General features: G+C 42.2%; 1 protein-coding gene across 3 annotated transcripts in view; it reads right to left on the bottom strand.

Annotated features, from left to right (window-relative positions):
• Positions 1-421: 421 nt before the first annotated feature.
• The window catches only part of Egfr (epidermal growth factor receptor), a 282040-nt gene continuing 266674 nt past the window's right edge, over positions 422-15787 (bottom strand). For 2 of the 3 annotated variants that reach the window (XM_088267438.1, XM_088267431.1), the window contains exons 2-6: positions 13427-13838; positions 5019-6419; positions 4104-4236; positions 1564-3403; positions 422-1378 (exon numbers count right to left, since the gene is read on the bottom strand). In XM_088267438.1, coding sequence (XP_088123564.1) covers positions 602-1378; positions 1564-3403; positions 4104-4236; positions 5019-6419; positions 13427-13547 — 4272 coding nt within the window. In that variant the 5' untranslated portion in view covers positions 13548-13838 and the 3' untranslated portion in view covers positions 422-601. The remainder of the gene's footprint in view (positions 1379-1563; positions 3404-4103; positions 4237-5018; positions 6420-13426; positions 13839-15787) is intronic. The other variant, XM_088267447.1, reaches the window with a different exon arrangement.

Below are 15787 nucleotides of genomic sequence, written 5' to 3'. Positions count from 1 at the left end.
ATAATTATTCCTCTTTGTTAATCTATGTACATAGAAATGGCAATGGCACAAATCTTCTTAAAATGATCACTTGGAAAAACTTTTCTTACAACTATTATACATCTTCATCTTGGTCAGAAACGAGGGTAGGACCCTGTGGATGCTCGTCAAGCCATCCGAGTGTAGATCCTGATTAATGGACTCGTTGGTGCGTCTAGTCCATGGGATTCACTCCAACATCACATTTCAAAAGCGTAAATTTTTTCTTCTTTTTGCTGCTTTTATGGCTTGATGTTTCAAAAGCGTGGAAAAAAATGGGGTGGACCAAACTCCTGACAAGCTTTATCTTGGTGTCAGGAATTCTCGACATTTGTGACTCACTTGACGGATGTTGAAGATCTGCACTCCTGTTCCTCTTCCTTTCACAAAACCAGCCTGTTCCTTTGGTATTTGCTATCTAATGTAGCTGTGTAAATGTGCTCAGTACATTTAGCAATATCTTGGTGGCGTGAGAGATAAGTGCTATCATACACTTGCGCGTAACATGTTTATTTTTGTGAGGAGATGTCTCACTCTCTATCACAAAATTAAGTCTCTGACCGCCGAGTGTGTTGGTAACACTTCACAGTTTAGTTTCGTGTTGGCGCAGCGGCTGCAGCTCCCTCTGCATGTCGTTGTAGTACTCGTGGTCGGAGATGGACTCCTCCTCCACGGAGCGCTGCGCCAGCAGCGGGGGCGCGGGCGGCAGCGCGGCCCTGGAAGGGCCCGGCAGCCCCTCCGCCACCGGGTTCATGTCAGCCGAGGTCAGCAGGTACTCCGGGTTGTCCACGCCCATCTCGCTCGAGGGAGTGTCCTTACAGTTCAGCGCGTCGGGCGCGTCCGGAGCATTGGGATCTATCAGCTCCATGTAGGTGGGTGTCTTGGTCTGGTGCACTGGCGACGGCATCAGGTAGTCATCCTCGTCCAAGGGGAGATCTAACTTTATGTTCCCGACCTGAGCTTCCTTGAATTTGGAAAGGGAATCGAACGTGTCCTGCGAGATTGAGTCGTCATCATCCATGGCCGCTTCCAAAGGGTCGCTGCAACACCTGGAGTCGGATCCGTCGGAGAGCATCATAGCACTATTGTAGTACGGTCTAAACTCTGTGTAAGCTGCGTCAGAGTCCCAATTGTTGGGCATGGCGATGGAGACGCTTTCCGGGTGAACTTCAACTATGGACGAGGCGTTGTTTTGCCAAGAGCAGCACGGCTTGTTATGGAGTTCGTCAAAATCGGGACCAGACATGGAGTTGACCGCCACACTATTTTCTGGTGAAGTCGATTCTATCTCCACTTCCATCAAAGAATCGTTATCATCATCGATGAGCAGAGGCAGTTGTCTAATTAATTCCTTATCATCCTGAAAAATAAATGAAAAAACACATTGAAAATATCTCATCTACATTCGACTTATTTTAACTATGTAGTCTTTCTGATTCAGTTCACTGGATGGCGGTAGCAAAGCTAAGAGAAGTGACAAAGGTGGACAGATTACATAATTTGTAGTAAATGAAGTAAAGTAGAGTGTGTAATGCATGTACTAACCTGTTGGGAATAGGATGGGTTTTTCAGGTACCGGTCTTTAGGAATAACAAGGTACCGGCCGGGATCCTTTGCCATTTCAGTGAAGGTATCGGCCAACTGTGTGAAGGTTGGTCGGTCGCCGGCATCCAGCATCCAGCAAGACACCATTAGGCAGTAAATATCCAGAGTGCAGATGGCGGGTTGAGGCAGCTTCATTCCGTTCTCAATCAGTTCCGGAACATCTCTGGCAGATATGTTATCGTACGGGCGACCCCCGTAGGTCAGCAGCTCCCAGATGGTGACTCCGAAAGCCCAAACGTCACTTTTGTGCGTGAAAATTCTATGCTGTATGCATTCCAACGCCAGCCACTTGATGGGCATCTTCCCGCCGGCCGCTTGGTACACGTCCTTGTTTATGTCTAAGAGTTTAGCCAATCCAAAATCAGTTATTTTTACGCAGTTTGCAGTTTGGACTAGAACATTCCGGGCGGCCAAATCTCGGTGAACCAAACGCTTCTCCTCCAAGTAGGCCATTCCGAGAGATATTTGCGTGCACCAAGTCAACATAGCCTTAGAACCGATCCTGTCCTTATGAAGCTTAACATACTCCAGCAGGCATCCCGAAGGCATGAGCTGGGTTATGAGCATCATCTGGGATGTCATGCACACTGCCAGTAGTTGCAATAAATTGGGATGATCAACGCTAGCCATGATGTAAGCTTCGTCCATAAACTCTTTGCTGGTGTTTGCGCCGGAACCTTCTTTCAGCACTTTTATAGCGACGGGTATTTTTACGTTTTCAACTTCCGGGACCCACACTCCTTTGAAAACCTGTCCGAATGCGCCGGAACCGAGCATATCACCCTTCCTCAGTTCGCCTTCCTTGACAATCCTCAATTTAGCGAGGTTAGGCAGCACGTTGGTCGGATACAACAACTGTTTACCATCGCAACCCGCCAACACTCGAGTCATCTCCAAAGTTTCTCTGCTTTCTGATATTTTTTGCCAGCATATGTACAAAATCATCACCACGACGGCCGAAAGAAATAGCCCGAATATGATCGATGACACCAATATCAAAGGTGAATCTAAGGAACCGTCGAGGCGCTGAGAGCCAGACACTACAGCGGAGCAGTAAGGTTCCACATTGACTTCATTAGGGAATATTTTGTGGGGCAGGTCGGACGGGCATGTGGCCGTGCAGTTGAAAAGGGAGGTGTTGCTGGAAGCGGGTTCATCGTTGATCAAGATCTTGAAGTTGCGGCACTTGTCGCAGTCGGAGACATCGGGCCCGACGCAGCCCCGGCACTCGGCGTGGCAGGGGACGCAGATCTGCGTGCTGTCGTCGGGGTGGTGGTCCGGGGGGCACTCGTCCTCGCACTGCTCTCCCCTCTTGAACTTGGTGCACTCCTGGCACACCTGCTCGTGGAACCCGTACCCATTGCACTTCTTGCAGCGAGGGTGGCACTTGCGGCAGATGGACTTGCCGGCGAGAGGTCGCAGCGGGCCCTGCTCTTGGGGACCGACCCACTCGTAGTAGTAGCCGTCGGGGCAGATCTCGCTGCTGTGCAGGCAGCGCTCTACGGTGACGTCCGAGTTGATGATGGCCCTCTCGCAGGTTCTGCATCCACCGGGGCCGATGGTGTTGTTGGGGCCGGAGCAGCCGTCTACGCAGTTGATGTGGCAGTGCAGACACTCGCCATCGGCGGAGCGGTACTTCGTAGTGGGACAGAACGGCACGCAGAATGGCCCGTCTCTGGCGTTCTTGCAGTCGTCGCAGTTGTCCTGCCCGGGACCGCGGCATGTCGAGGCGCACTCCTCGTGGCACGCCTTGCAGGTCTTGGGACCAGCCCTGTAGATCCTGGAATACACAAACACATTATTCCTCCGGCTTCTGCTCGAGCTTATGCCTAGAAAGCTGATACATATTAGTAGCGTAACTTACACGAGTGAGTATGGGTACGCTACTCCGAATGCCTTGGCCATTAGCACCTATTATTCCCATTAATCTTGGATATTAATAACTTTATTGTTTCTTCTCCCACAAAGCAGTTATATACTTCACCTAAAACTCGTTTGAAAAAACACTACCTCATTTTACTCCTAAGAATCTGGAGCGCAGGATTGATGGACAGTTTTCGCACCATCAACAATCTAGATAACACTGTGACAATTTGATGTGTCCTGTACATCACTTGGGAGCAGATAGGAGTTAGTAGAAGAAGATAAGTAAGCTCGGGATCAGCATTATTTTCCCCATGTCTATGTCAATCCATTAAGATATATTGTACAAATTGGAAAATTGTGCTTTAAACTCATTTGAGGCTGGCGAAACTCCTCATTTTACATCATAAAAAACTTCCTATCCAGGATAATGGTTTCCTGAATTAATTTGTCAGTTGCTAATTTATTACGGTCAAGCATCTTGTATCTTGCTTACAATTGCTAATGTCAGCCTACTCTGCCACGACTTGATTTTTATTTTGAATAGCGGACTGATTCAAATTTTTTTTTTTTTTTTATGTGTATATTTCTTTTTATAAAAAGTAATAATAATTTACCCTGAATAGATATCGCAGTTCTCCAGACACAGATCACCGTATTGGTAGTTCCTGCAAGACAGGCACTGGTCGGCCCCTGAACTCCAGCAGCCTTCGTCAGAGCACTGCTTATCACACACCAACCCTTCTTCTTCTATTGTGAAAAACAAAACACATGAAGTACACATTATACCATTGTAATGTCGCGAATCGCCTTGTACAAAATCAAGTTATTCATACCATTAGCAACATGTAAAGCATATACAAAACTACCTTTTCACACATCTATCGCAGAATTCATAAACACATCAATAAGAAAACCCAGTCGTTACAATACATATTCAATGATTTATTGACTTGTTTTAGCCCGATCGAGGCATTTTAAGCAAAAATTGTTTGAATCGTTTATCCCACAAATTAGCGCTTTTGTTTATTTTAAATAAAAAGGTTGTATTTGTTTATCCCTGCAATACAATAAATAATAAATAATCAAAATTACAGATCAAAACGCCACTAGAGGTAATAATATTTTGCAGATATACAGTAACAAATAATGGGTTAAATTCTAATCTACCTAACAAATGCATAAAAAAGTTTTCATTATGTGCAACATTGAATCCATTTAGATTGAAATATATTAACATACATAATAGCCAAACAGAAAATCATATTTAGGGTAAATAAATGGCCTAGGGGAATGAACGCTAGTGTTTATGCCCTTTGAGGAGATGGTCAGTGCCCATCTAGTACCGCTCGGGTTAGTAGCGCTCAGAATAAGAGTCAGTTTCACCAGTCATCAGTAAATAATGTAATGCAATAACCGATACATAACCAACGGTAGTCTCTAGATACCACAGTTGCGGGAACCGATACAGAATCGTGGGCAGTCAGTTCCGGCGAGTGAGATATCTCTAGTTTGACTGAAGGGAGACTTACTGCAAATGTTTTCATCCTTGTTGTTCAGCAGCACAGAGTCGTGTTCGCGGGACTTCTTGATTTTGGACCAATCGATGCTTTTGGCGTAGCACAGGTTCTTGTTCTCCAGGATCACGACCATCCCGGAGTTGATTCTCTTGAGGGATTTCAAGTTCAGGGACACGAGAGGCGTCTTCACGATGTAGAGCGAGGCGAAGAAGTTGTCCATGAGCTGCCTGCCTCCGATGACCTCGAGGTTGCGCAAGAAGGACAAGTCGGTGAAGTTGTCGTGGTAGCCCTGGATGTTGATGTAGCCGGTGACCTCCTTGACGGTGCTGAAGACCTCGAGCTTGTCGGGGTGCATCTTGGGGAAGCGCGGGCCGAAGGAGAAGTTGGCGTACACTTGCTGGAAGCCCTTGAAGGACTGCTCGAGGATCTCGAGCGAGCCGTCGATGATGGTGCAGTCCTTGAAGCCGTCCACGTTGCCGAAGTGCACGGACTTGACGCCGGGACACGTCTTGGGGCAGGGCCCGTCGCACGGCACGCACTCGCCGTCCACGGCCGTCTTCTTGGGCGGACAGCTGCGCACGCAGGCGCCGTTGTCCTTGAGCAGGTGCTCGGGGCAGTTGCGCACGCACGTGGCGCCGTACGCGTACTTGCCGTCCGGGTTGGCCTCCCACGAGTACGTGGTGGGGTTGTAGCGCTGCATGGGCGGACACTCCTGCGTGCAGACGCCGTCGTCGTAGAAGTTGTGGCACGCCAGGCAGTCGCTCTGCTTGGGGCCCGTGCAGCCGCCGGCGCAGAACAGGTGGCAGCATTCGCGCGGGTTGGGGCCGAAGCAGCGGCCCTGGTAGCACTGCGGACTGCAGTTGGTCTTGGAGAACTTCTGGCAGTTGTCGGCGCCCTCGCCCCAGCAGCCGGCCGAGCAGCTGCGGTCGCACGGTGGACACTCGCGCTCGGCCGACGTGAAGTTGTACACGTACACGTACTCGGCGCGCGGGCCCGTGATGATCTCGTCCCAGTTGATGGTCTTCACGTGGCACAGGTTGTAGTTGTTGTAGATGCCCACGCTGCCGTTGAGCACGTCGCGCAGCGCCGGCAGCTCCAGCGACTGCATGTTGGACAGCGTGACCATGAGCGCGAACTCCTCGTCGCGCACGTTGATCTTGAAGAGCGTGCGTCCGCGGATGATCTGCAGGCTGGGCAGCACGATGCGCGACACGTCCACGTGCGAGATCAGCACGTAGCCCGTGACCTCGCGTATGTTCTTCAGGAAGGACAGGTCCAGCGTCTCGTTCTGCAGCCAGGTGATCTCCAGGTTGCCGTCCACGTAGGTGCAGTTGGTGAAGCGGTCGCGCAGGTTCCTGTAGTGGTGCTCCCGGTTGGAGGGCACCGACATGCGCCCGTTGGTCCCGATGCATACTGCAAGCAAACACGTCTCATTACAACGCTGTCAAGACCGTGGGACCACTACTACCGTACGAGTATACACGAGTATGGACAAGTATGGAGTAAAGGAAGATTAAGGTTATCATACCAAGTTTGCCGTCTTCCTCTGCTTCTATTTATTACCAACCACAGTAAACAACACCTCATCAATTTGTTTTACTATTCTTTCCTCATTCATTCAATTTACATGCCCAAACCAAACCAAACTATCTCAACACACCTTTTAATCGATTTGAACATCTATTATACATCGTTTTGCCACACATTCGTCTGAGGTATTTATGTACGCATATCAGGGGTGTGTCGTTCTATTCTCTCGGTCTACCCATGAGGGCGATGGTTAGGTCGATTGGACAGTTAGGTCTTCCAGATGAAACGCCGTTTTGCAAGATACGTGTCGCGTGACACTCTGATTTCGCGGGCTCGGAAAGAGGCGGGCTTACGCACAGCCCGTAAGATTGAAGGCATCAAATGTTGTCGCGACCACTGCCCGATATAGGTATACGAGAACGAGTACTCGAACCCGTTTCGGTCGGACATTAGTGGACTTGTATTGCAGTCGAATCTCAGGCCATCGCAGGGGCACACGGAGAGCATAGAACGCCCTGGCACTGCAAACATCCTTCCAATATAACACTCTCCTTTATGTATTAAATATCAAATCAAACACTGATTTTTTTAGCCTACTTAGTTGTATTTTTGTGGAAAAAAATCACATAAAAATCAATTTTGTGCCAATAGTTTCGCCTAGTTATGGCAAACTGGGCGAAACAATTGTATCAAAATTGATTTTAACGTCTTTTTTTTAACAATAAAATACAACTTGGTAAAGTAAAGAAATCAGCGTTTGACTTAACATTTAATACATAAAATAAAATGGAGTTCTACAAATTTAACCGCCAGATTTATAAATAAATAACACTCTCCTTATCATTAATCGTTCACTTTGTGTTATATAACCATACCACAAAATTAACAATGCTTTTAATAAACTAAATATTCTTCAAAGAATTTGAGTAGTGTGGTTGTCAATCATGGATTGGTGTGTGAATGTTGCACGTGCGTAAAGTGATCACAGGTCGAAAGCCCTGTAAATATCCAGACTTCCATATTCTTCTTCATCTATGTTGAGATATCAAAAATACATAAAAACAACTCGTAAGTGGAGAAAACCCATTACAAGTATTTGGACTTACTCAAAGTGTTATTCATAAATGGATAATGAAAGTGGTCACTAAACCAGCCTATGACAGGTCATAAGCCTTGTAAATACGCAAACTTAAAAATTTATATGTTTGATTGGGTCCCTCAAAATTTAGTGGGACGGTTAAGTTTGACACATTGAACCGTTTTTAAATTCATCTGGCGATGTTTTGCGATGTTAATATGAACATTATCTTCTGTGTTAGCCAAATTCATCTGCACATACAGGCGAACCTCGACTTTTGCACATTGTTGGTTGCTGAAAACGTGTGCGAAAGTTGAATGTTCGAAAGAAGAAAGATGGATGTAAAAAAAATTAAAATTGTACTTTAAAATTTGTTCTATCAAAAATTACTAAGTACATATTGAATAAAAATTATATTATATTAATTAACTCGTCAATAGTAAGTTGTATTTTACAATTTTTTTTCTTTTCTTCATAGAGAGTTCTGTAACATGTAACATTATGGATTGCCCTATGCACTGAGGTATGCGTTCTCCATTGGGATCACATTCTTCTTACTTTTTATTGTTAAGGTTTTGATAATGTCTGCAGACTCTTAATTTGTATTTTCATTCTCTTGTCGGTCCATTAGAAATTCGTTAGTAAAGGGTTCAGAATGAGATTCGATCATCTCATTGACATCTTCACTGTTAACATCCAGGTGAACTATTTCAAGTGGGATGGTTTCTGGAGTTTCATCACAATTTATGAAATCACCCATCATTTGTGGGGATAGTTGTTTCCATGAACCTAACTAACTAACTAACCATCACGCCACTTCCCCGCAGGGGTAGGCAGAGAGAATAGAGCGCCACACCACTCTGTCCTTGCAAACATTCTTCGCCTCTTCCACGTTCATGCATCTCCTCATACATACCCGCCGATTGTTACGACTCTTAACCTGACCACTTTCGAGTATTTGGAATACCTGATCGTGCCATGTTTTTCTCGGTCTTCCTCTGCTTCTTTTCCCACTAACATTCGCCTCATAAATTTGTTTTACCGTTCCATGAACCTTTCATTATTAAATCTGTTATTTCAGCCCACGCGTCTCCAATATTGTTCATTGCGTTCCATATGTTAAAATTGTGTCGCCTACATTCAAAATCCACCAGATCCAACTTTATAATATTTTAAAATAAATACTCTATCGGAATGCCGGTTGTGGGTTTAATTTTTTAAAATATTTATTTACTTGCGAAAACCCTGCTAAAAATACGTTGTATTTCAAATTCCGCTATATTCATAGAACTTGCCTTCTGACCCATATCGGCCAATCACAGAGCGGGGATAGGTCAAACATTACGATGACGTCATTATTGGTTTGTGTGTCGTGTTTTTTTTTTAATACTGAAAAATTCTTAAAAAAAGTTAAAATTCTCTATTTCATAATATTTTATCTAAAAATAGAAAAAAATTTTAAACATAAATGTTACCCGGAAAATTTTGCATTTTTTGGAAAATCGACTTACATGGATCTGGCGGTTTTTGAAAGTAGGCGACATAATTCGGCACGTACGTAACGCTGTTTAAACATTTTTGCATTATTAACTAACTAACTAACTAACCATCACGCCGCTTCTCCGCAGGGGTAGGCAGAGAGAATCGAACGCCACACCACTCTGTCTTTGCAAACATTCTTTGCCTCTTCTACATTCATGCATCTCCTCATACATACCCGACGATTATTACGACTCCTGACTCCCGCTTTCAAGTATTTGACATACCTGATTGTGCCAAGTTATCCTCGGTCGTCCTCTGCTTCTTTTTCCAACTACATTCGCTCCATAAATTTGTTTAACCGTTCTTTCTTCACTCATACGCTCCACATGTCCAAACCATCTCAACACACCTTTCTTAATTTTATCGATAATGCTTATCTCAGCCTTACATTCTTTCCTTATTTCATCATTCGAACATCTATCAAATATCGTTTTGCTACACATTCGTCTGAGGGATCGCATTTCGACTGCATTCAGTCTGCTTTCATCCTTCTTTTGCCAACTCCATGCTTCGCTTCCATACATAAGGGTTGGAACCAGAACTCCATTGTGTACTGCCAGTTTAGCTTCCGCTGATAGATTTTTATTTGCTAAAACTGATTTTAGTGCACCATTCACTCTGTTCCCAGTATTCACTCTCCTTTCTATGTCTTTATCAATCTTTCCATCCCTAGAAAACATACTACCCAAATATATGATTTTTGCATTATTGGCAAAAAAAATGTGCGAAATAGCGAATTGTGCGAAAAATGAGGTTCGCCTGTATACGATTCGGCCGACACGAGATACAATAGTGTATTTTTGTTACCCACAGAAAAATATGTATTTCGGCGTATCTACAATACATCAAAAGGCGGCATTGGGTGGCAATGAATCACTTCACTCACTCTTTCGACTTACCGAAAAGCCTGTCGACAGAGGCGTGCATTTTACAGGTGGCGCAAAAACAATCACCCAATCCAATTTTTGCAAATGACGTTGTACGTCAATCATATTTGAAATTTGTGAACTGGACAGCTGCAGTATACAAAAACATCGACAGAACGGGCACAAATGTGTGTCGACACTGGCAGCAGCCACTTGACGAATATCATATTTTCCACTCGACAGAAAAAATGCAAAGGTCCAAATAAAGATTTTCATTAGTGAAAATATATATTGTTAAATTTAGAACAAAAATATATTTGCAAACATAATTAGATGATTAATTTTGCGCCACCCTGAATCTGTTTGTACACTGCAGCTATCTAGTTCACAAATGTCAAATTGAATGGATTATTATCAGACGGGGGGAATATCTAATTTAACATACTCAACCTATAAAGGATTGTTTTAGACTCGTGAAGTGTTTATAACCGCCGATATAATAAAAATTTTCATTCAACTGTTTCTTGTGGAAAATTCGCCTTCGTAAATACGTTGTTTTCGTAAGTTGGTAATGAATGACGTCACAGAAACGATGGACTTATTTTAGTATTTTTAAAATTTGTATAACAGAAATGGTAGTGTAGTGGTAAACAAACAATACACACTTCTACTATTACAGCTCTATAAACCATAGACAATAAACCATATGACGTCATAAAACGTTCGATTACGGAAATTTGTTGTCTCCCTCAGTTCTCTACAGATTTCAATAAGAGTGTCCGATAGTCTTGTGCTTTTTCATTTTAATTTATTACCCAATAAACCAACATCGTGGCAAAAATCTATTGACGTACAACGCCATATGGACAGAAAAGCAGTGCCTACCCTGGATTACTCGCGTTCCACATAGAAACACGACCAGTGGCTACTGTGCCTTATCCTTACCCAACCCTACTGCCTAGTCTGATTTTAAACTCTGTGCACGCCACTGCCAGTTGAAAAGCTCACTTTTGCACGTTGGTAACGAATTTAGTGCTAACCTTGGCATAGATTCGGATGCTGCAATATGATAGAGATGCGAAATACGACACGTGCAATGTCATATTTATAAGGCGAACTTGAAATGAAACGTTTATCTTTTTTTCTATATATTAATGAATATAGAAGTCTGAGAATCCTATATGAATGAATATAGAACTATACTATTTTAACTATCATCACGCCGTTTCCCCGCAGGAGCAGGCAGAGAGGATGGAACGCCACACTCTTCTGTCCTGACATACACACATCGCTTCCTTCACATCCATACATCTAGTCATAAGTACAGTCAGACTTTTGACACCACCAGATTTTGGGCTATCAATATAACAATACATATTATAGCATTTTGAGTGTGTCCAAATCCTTGTTCATAAATCTGGAATTCTCCACATGGAAGTTTACAGGGCAAAGTGTTTACAGGGCTTACGAAGTGCCATGGGCTGGTGTAACATTCACCATTCTATACACGATTGACAACCAAACTACTCAAATTTCGGAAGTCCATGATTGAGTTCACAACAATCAAAACTTTCGAAACCCATCTGTGATTGTTGATTGTCTTCCATAGATGGCTGTTGATAATAAATACCCTTTGAAATATCGTACAAAACTTTTTTCAAGGATCTCGTGTAAATTAGGAGTATCAAGTTACACAGCACAGCACGAGTGCGGGTATGACACCCCGTTTCTCTTGTCCTGAATACTACATCCTTACAAATGGAAAAGGAGTAGTAAGCAGGAGAAGGAAATAGCAGTCATGGCTAGGGCACTGGGGTCGCATACGCGTACTTGTACCAGCTCACAACTTGGAAGCTAAGGGGACTCGTACTCTTACTCGAGTCCCTTAAGCTGTATTTTACAATATTTTAAAATGCCAAACATCTAAAATCACTAGTCATAAATGAGACGACTAGTTCTTGCAACACAACAGTAAAAGATGTTGAAAATTAAACGAATTTCATTTTAAAAATAAGGTGGGAGAACTATAAGCAATAAAAATGTGGGAGAATTATAAGAAATAAAATAAGCTGGGAGAAATATAGGAAAAAAATTGAGCGGGAGAATCAAGGGAATAAAATAAGCTGGGAGAATTATAAGAAAAAAAGGCGGGATAATAATAAGAAATAAAATAAGCCATGAGAATTTTAAGAAGAAAAATATACTACCTTTCCGCTTTTCTTCCATACACGCTGCATTAATTTTTAAAGATAAATTAGTAATAATCGTAAAGGAACAATTTATTTTTCAATACAACGATCAAATAATACATGTCAAATTCCAATAGTGTATAGGGCACTGCAATATCAGTCATGCACTTCGGCGTAGTGAAAAACACTTAAATTAATTTTGACCCACATGGGAATCGAACCTGGAACCTCCAGCGCGGTAGCCAAATGCACTAACTACCACACTATGGAGGCGAACTACAATACAAGTGATACAATCAATTTAAACAAAACAAAAACATGAATATGATGATGTATTTCTAAGAGCACACCAATTTGGCCCTGTTTTCAATCATGAGTTTCGAAATTGAATTTCGGATTAGCAAGTTAACACAATTTAACCTTAGATTACGGGATATTCGTCAAATTTACGACGGACATCCATTATGTGAGGCCCCGAGGCAACACATGTAAAGAATGTAGTGACAACTAACGTGTAACTTAATTTTTTACCGATATTTTATGTTTGTATTTGGTGTAGAGTTCTCAAACAACACGTTGCACTATTTTTTAAACGTTTTTGGCAAAATGTGAGTTTTGTAAAGGAAAGTTTTGTAAGGCGTAAATAAAGTTGCATGGAAACCCGTGTTTCAGGTCCAGGTCCCGTGGTCCAGGGTTTAACACGAAAGCATAAATCGCTCACTCCTTTCAAGAACGTCATAAATGAAATAAAAAAGATTTTTCAGAACGTTTTTAAAGTTTAAAAATATGATGAAATGTTTTAAAAATAAATATCAAGCCACTTATTAAACTTTTTACTGTGTAAAAGATCTTTTTAGGTAAAACCTGAAGGTTTTTTCTCCATTTGAAAAATATTTAGTATATTTAAAAAAATAATGAAACAATACCTTTTCTTCAAAATACAAAAACAACACTTTCTGCCCTGTAGCGGGTAGATATTAAGTTTAAAATATGCCGCTTTTGCTGGGATATAGTAAATTTTCTGGGCATTCCGAAAACACACACAACTGAAAATTGACGATTTTTGATTTATGACGTTCTTGAAAGGGGTGTGCGAAATATGAAAATGATCCGAGTGTGTTGTTGTAGTGTCCGTAGAAGCGTGTAGGGGTGGGTGTCTCGGGTAGTACGGTACGTCGGCGTCCGGTGGAAATGGTCGTCGGCGGCGGAACTTACTTTTGCCGTTGACGAACTCGGACGAAGGTTTAGGGTTGTGGTGGTGGTGGTGCCCCCGGTTGACGGAGGCCCGCACGAGCGCCAGGAGCAGGAAGCAGCTCCAATACTCCTTGGTCAACATCGTATGTCTACCTCGACATGACAAGGGATGTCTTGCGCACGAGGCGATTGTCCCGACCACTGGTTACGACACTTCACATCTGGCTCGACTAAGTCCACGGTGAAGTTCCGAGCCTATTCACAGTTCCGCGGCGGCAGATTCACGGACACTCGGTGCGCGCGGACGACACGGCCTGCGGGCGCGGCGGTCCATAGCTGACTGGCGCTCCGGACGGAGCGCGCGAGCCTCGGGAGGGGGGACGCCTACGAGCGCAGGTAACCAGAAAACACAGCCCTCAAACTTTGGAGACAACTAAAAAAAACAACATTCCGTTTAAGCGCAAATTCAGTTTCTCAACTCTCACTCACGAACCGATTTAAGCTCGATAGGGACCCAAACGAATCCTCCATTCGTCGGCCCGAATCGAATAAATAATTCGTTAGCGAGTGTCTTTGTTTATTATACATATATTTCATTAGCATTTCAAATACCATTCATAAAATACTTTCACACAAGCCTCTGTGCTACGTATGCGTGTAAATATTGAACCACCACATTGTGACTTTTAACTTAATGGTGATGTTCTCGTACGTACATATGGTATATTGTGAAGTGATTTCTCACGTAAACAGCGCTATATAAATTATCCAACCAATAACGCAGTTTTATTTACAAAAAATGAGTTTACCCGATCAAATGTTGATCAAAAATTGATCATTGTAACTCATTATTTTGAATTGTTGAATTATTTAGCTCAAATATGGTTGTTGTATAGATATATTTGTGTTGTTTAAGTAGGAGATGTATCGATACGTACATAATATTGCATACAAACAAATACATTTTTAGACATTTGATTTTGAAATATTCGAGTAATAAAACATAACAAGAAGAAAAACATCCTATCCGAACACAAGAGCTCAGTGTCTTTTTTGGAGAGGCTCAGCGCATATAAAATTATAAGATAGTATTAAGTAGAAATGGATGGAAATTGTTTAAAAAATATAACCTTATTAAATAGTAAATAATAAAATTAAAAAAAAACACAACTTCGTGCTTTCAAATGTTTGGCACCCGAAACTCAGAGTAGACGAAGCAATCGATCTTCTATTGAACTAAATTGGCTGATAAACAAACCAATTGGTTCGGATATGTTATATATAGCGATCACTAATTGTGTTACATACAGTTGCAAAGGGGCAAATTCAGCAAATTGGCAATAGAACCGAGATGAAACACAACTCTAATCACGTACCACATGATACTCTTCGATCAAATATTATTTTTAGCTCACGCGGAAGTATGAAGTATGGGAGGAAATTTCCGAAGCAAGAAAGGAATGTAATTGGCAATTACTCGATTGGAGAGATGACGTAAACAACTCGAGGAAAAGTATTCAGAGGATCAGTGATGCAAAAATAGATGAGGAGATCTTCGTTGAACCAGAAATAAGTGACATTTTGACTGTTCTTATATAAATAGCAATTTTGAAACGGGCTTATAGCATTTTAGAAGCGTGTAGCTTTAAACTTCCCCTAAAATCAAAAAATATACGACTATATCAGCACTTTGTCATCGCTAATCGAGAGAACAACTAAAAGACGAAGTCTGCCATGAATACAGCACATACAACTTTTGCATAGAAAAGGTGATTTGATTTCCATCTAGGTGAAAAAAATCGATTCTTAAAGGTTCGTGCCGAGGGCACAGTTAACAAAAATTATTTTCAAAATTATAATGAAAGAAGTTTGTGTAATTAAACGTGGCTGAATGATGCGATCGTTTTCATTATTTACTTATCAATAGCACTTTTAGGCATGAAGATAGGCATTTTTAGATAAGAAAAATTTGGCATTTACGGGGCATGCGACCTGTCATAGGATGGTTAATCACTAATCACAATTCTTCCCATGTTTAACAACATATAAATGTTGCAAGTATGTATATATGATCCATCTCGTGACGTTCTGCAATTGACAACAGCCGTCTATGATTAGAATTATAAATATATCTTTTTTTTCTTAAAATTTACTGTAACACGTGTAACACATTCTGCATCATTTTCAAACACAAATGATGCGGAATGCATCGAAACATGTGTCAAAGTAAATTTTAAGAAGAAATGGTATTTAAAAAGTAAAACTTTAATGAAAAATGGACAGATTTTATCACAAAGTGACTACCGATTTTTTTTACAAAAATGTTAGTAATATTAGTATATAACCAATCACCGAAATTTTTATGTCTACCGTTTTCGAGAC

The sequence above is a fragment of the Brachycentrus maculatus genome, unplaced genomic scaffold, assembly GCF_059751285.1.
Source record: "Brachycentrus maculatus isolate JH-2025_06_01 unplaced genomic scaffold, ASM5975128v1 h1tg000018l, whole genome shotgun sequence".
Classification (NCBI taxonomy): Eukaryota; Metazoa; Arthropoda; class Insecta; order Trichoptera; family Brachycentridae; genus Brachycentrus; species Brachycentrus maculatus.
The sequence above is the reverse complement of the archived record's forward strand: the minus strand, read 5'-3'. Positions and strand labels throughout refer to the sequence as shown.